The 3,912-nt window shown below is 38.4% G+C and overlaps 1 protein-coding gene across 1 annotated transcript; it reads left to right on the top strand.

The window, feature by feature from the left end:
- Positions 1-213: 213 nt before the first annotated feature.
- LOC311171511 (large ribosomal subunit protein uL6-like) lies at positions 214-850 on the top strand. The gene has a single exon (XM_084234435.1). It carries the CDS (start codon positions 232-234, stop codon positions 808-810), a length of 579 nt encoding a protein of 192 aa, XP_084090561.1. The 5' UTR covers positions 214-231; the 3' UTR covers positions 811-850.
- Positions 851-3,912: the final 3,062 nt, after the last annotated feature.

The following is a 3,912-nucleotide window of genomic DNA, read 5'->3' as shown; positions in this document are numbered from 1 at the left end:
AGCTCTTCCTGCTCCTTCCCCTTGTGTTTTTCTCTCCCCTTCCTCGCCTTATAGCTTCAACTTCATGGTCACAGTCCTAGGATTTTTCTGACCCTTTGCTTTGTTTCTCTATATTCCACATGTAAGTTAAACCATCTGCGATTTGTCGTTTTCCTTCTTATTTATTTAAGAATAATTTTTATGCTTTTAAATGGTTGAAAAAAATCGCTCTTTGCCACATCTACTGCGAGAATGAAGACCATTCTCAGCAATCAGACTGTCGACAGTCCAGAAAATGTTGACATCTCCCTGAAGGGTCGCACTGTTATTATGAAGGGCCCCAGAGGCACCCTGCGGAGGGACTTCAATCACATCAATATCGAACTCAGTCTGCTTGGGAAGAAAAAGAAGAGGCTCTGGGTTGACAAATGGTGGGGAAATAAAAAGGAAGTGGCTACTGTTCACACTATCTGTAGTCATGTACAGAACATGATCAAGGGTGTTACACTGGGCTTCCGTTATAAGATGAGGAATGTGTATGCTCACTTCCCTATCAACGTTGTTATTCAGGAGAATGGGTCTCTTGTTGAAATCCGAAATTTCTTGGGCAAAAAATACATTCGCAGGGTTCGGATGAGACAAGGTGTTGCTTGTTCAGTATCTCAAGCCCAGAAAGATGAGTTGATTCTTGAAGGAAACAACATTGAACTTGTATCAAATTCAGCTGCTTTGATTCAGCAAGCCACGACAGTTAAAAACAAGGATATCAGGAAATTTTTGGATGGTATCTATGTTTCTGAAAAAGGAACAGTTCAGCAAGCTGATGAATAAGATTTAAGTTGTCCAGCTACAGAGCAGCAAGATAATGGATGATTTCTTAGACCTATTTGTGATACATCTTTAAGATGCAATAATAAAAGTCATCATTGAAAAAATAATAAATGGTTGAAAATAATCAAAAGTGCCGGGGACCAGCCTCTGGCAAAATGTCGTGTCAGGGTTCCTGAAAGGATGAGAGGGCATCGGCGAATACGAATGATCTGAAACTTATGGACTGGGGGGAAGGGAATGAGGAGACACCGACACTTTGTGAGGTGTTAGTATCTTCTGCCCGAAAGGCTCAGCAGGTTCTTTATTTATACATTTTTTGCAAGCATTGAGATTACATTATCAAGTTCATAGAAACAAAGCAGAAACAATTAGCGCATCTCTTTTTTGTGCTCTCAGCAAGAAGGCAATCTTCAAGGTTAATAAAAAACTAAGTCTTACACTAAAATTCATTGTTTCAGCTAAACAATAACCTAACACAATTGATAGTCACCAGAACATTCCCATCAGCTAAAGCTTAAGCAAAGAAAGAACTTTTCTTATTCTCATGGCCTTCACACCAGGGGCCAGCTGCTACTCGGCTATCAGAACTTTCTCTACCTAGAAACTTCTTAACTCAAATAGTTTCATTTAAAAACTTTCCCAAGAAACTGCAAGGGAAGGCAAAAAAGAAATTACAATAATAGTTGTATTGTAATGCTTGTCAGGCATGTTTAATAAACCATCCCCCATTGTCAAGTGGGCCAAATTGTTTAATAATTAGTTTTTAAGAAATAATTTTCCATGCCGTTTATTTACTGTATATTGATGTATATAATGTAGTGCCTGATGTACCTTTTGGGAAATTTTTCTCCTTTTATGACCAAGAACAAAAAGTGAAGGGATGTTAGATCTTCAGCCCCACGGTGTGAGGCACAAGGAATCTTCGGCCCCACCGTGTGAGGCCCTTTAACTTCGGCCCCACAGTGTGAGGCCCTTTGACTTCACTGCTTGCCAGTAGTTTATCTGGCTGGGGCTACAAGGCCTCCTGCAGCACAAAAGAACCATAATATTTTGTAAGATTCAAAACACATGAAACACATGAAACTTCTAGAATTCAAATTTCTGTATCCATAAATATGATTTATCGGATCATGGCCATTTTGTTGTTGTTTCCATGTCTATAGCTGCTCTTGTACTATGATGGCAAAGCCTACAATATTTATAATCAGTCTTTGCTGAATAAATTTGTTGATCTCTGGTCTAACTGTATAGCTCCCCCCAAACAAGAAAAGAATTAACACAGCAATTTATGTTTCTTCCAATCTCCATGCCACCCCTATGTTGTATTCATTTAGGATATTAGTTTCAGAAACTGGAAACAACCTAATCACCCATCAGGAGGTGAGTACAAACAAATTGTGGTACATCAAGACAATGGAATACTAGTCAACAATAAGAAAAGAATGACTATTGATACTTAGAGCAATATGGGTGGATTGGAAAATACAATGCTTATGGAAGAAAGTAAATGCAAAGGCAATATGTTCCCAAAGGCAACATATTGTATGATAACATTTATGTGAAATTCTAGAGCAGGCAAAACCATAGTGATAGAAATCAGAAAAGTGCTTTCCACGGCAAAGGGTAGGGAATAGGTGATAAGCTGCAAAGAAACAAGAAGGAAATTTTGGGGTGATGGGAATATGTTATATCACAATGGCGGTTGTGATTACAGAACTTTATACACTTGTCAAAACTCACCCAATTGGTGAATGTTATTATATATCCATTATACCTCAATAAAGCTAATTTTAAAAATCTGTTCTGGGCAAAACTAATCTTTTGGAGGAAAAAGATCTACAATGGGAAAGAGCATGAAAGAACTTTCTGAGGTAATAGCAATGTTCTGAATCTTAACACGGAGTTGTATCACACAGGTTTAATGCATTTGCCAAAACTCAGTCAAGATATATTCAAGATTTGTACATTTCTTTGTATGTAAATGATATACCAGAGAAAATGTATCAAATATTGAACTCTAGTTAACAATATACATAATTGAATATTTAGAAGTGTACTGATGTCTGTAATACATTTGAAATATAAAATACATTTGAAGTATAAAAATAAAATGGATTAATGAATGCTTAAGTGGGTAGATAAATGACAAAGCAAGTATAATAAAGTATTAATGGGAGAATCTGGGTGGTGTGTGTGTTCTCTATAAGACTGAAGTAAAATACCCATTCTGTTTTTTACAAGGTTTGTGTTGACATGGAGTGTTCAGCTTGGCTTCTGGACCCAGTCTCTTTAAATGATTTCATGTATAAAGAAGTATTTTAAAATATGCCCATCTAGGGCACAGATCTTCAAAAACAAGGGGAAAGACTTAACACGACCCATATCCTCACTTTGTTTGAACAGCAGCTCAGCGGGTCTTCCGTGTTTGAGACCTGGCTGTCCCCGCTGATGTTCCCTGCGGGTGCCTTCTCTCTAAATCTGAGAGAATCACAGGAGTCTAAGTCTTCTCCTGACACCTGGTTTACTGTTACAACTCTGGAGGTAGCACATTAGAAAGGTCAGAAACTTCTGGAACTCAACTTGGTAACTACAATCTAATGAAGAAATAGTAGAGTGTGATATGTTAGCCTAGAATGGGTTATAGTAATTTACAGATATGGGCTATACCAATTTATACCTATTTACAGATACAGAAACTGGTCCAGACAGGGAAAATGGCTTGTTAAACCCACAGTTTTTCATTATAGCACAGTCAATCAGATTTCTATACCCAAATCTCGCCACTCTCAGTGAAGATGACAGTCTCTGAGAGACACCAATGGGAGGGTTCCTGGGGTTGACAAGGTGTTTACAGTCTCATCTCACTTCACTCAAAGACCTTGGGCCAGTCGCTTAATCTGTGGGTTTGGGAAGGAAACCACAGGGACAATACTATCTTCTTCCTCAGGGCATTATGAGGTCGAAGTGGAAAAATGTCTACAAAACAGTGAGCACATGCTCAGACTCAGTAAGTGCTCGCTTCAGGGAAACCACTGATACCGGTAAGTGCACTGTACTGAGATGCTGAGGATTCAGATTTTGACTCTGGCACTACATTAACTT

The sequence above is a fragment of the Talpa europaea genome, assembly GCF_964194135.1.
Source record: "Talpa europaea genome assembly, chromosome: 6".
Taxonomy (NCBI): Eukaryota; Metazoa; Chordata; class Mammalia; order Eulipotyphla; family Talpidae; genus Talpa; species Talpa europaea.
Note: the sequence above shows the minus strand (reverse complement) of the source record. Positions and strands in the feature narration are given on the sequence as shown.

Excerpts from the sequence above, each read along its gene's own strand:
- LOC311171511 (XM_084234435.1), top strand. The coding sequence starts at position 232 with ATGAAGACCATTCTCAGCAATCAGACTGTCGACAGTCCAGAAAATGTT.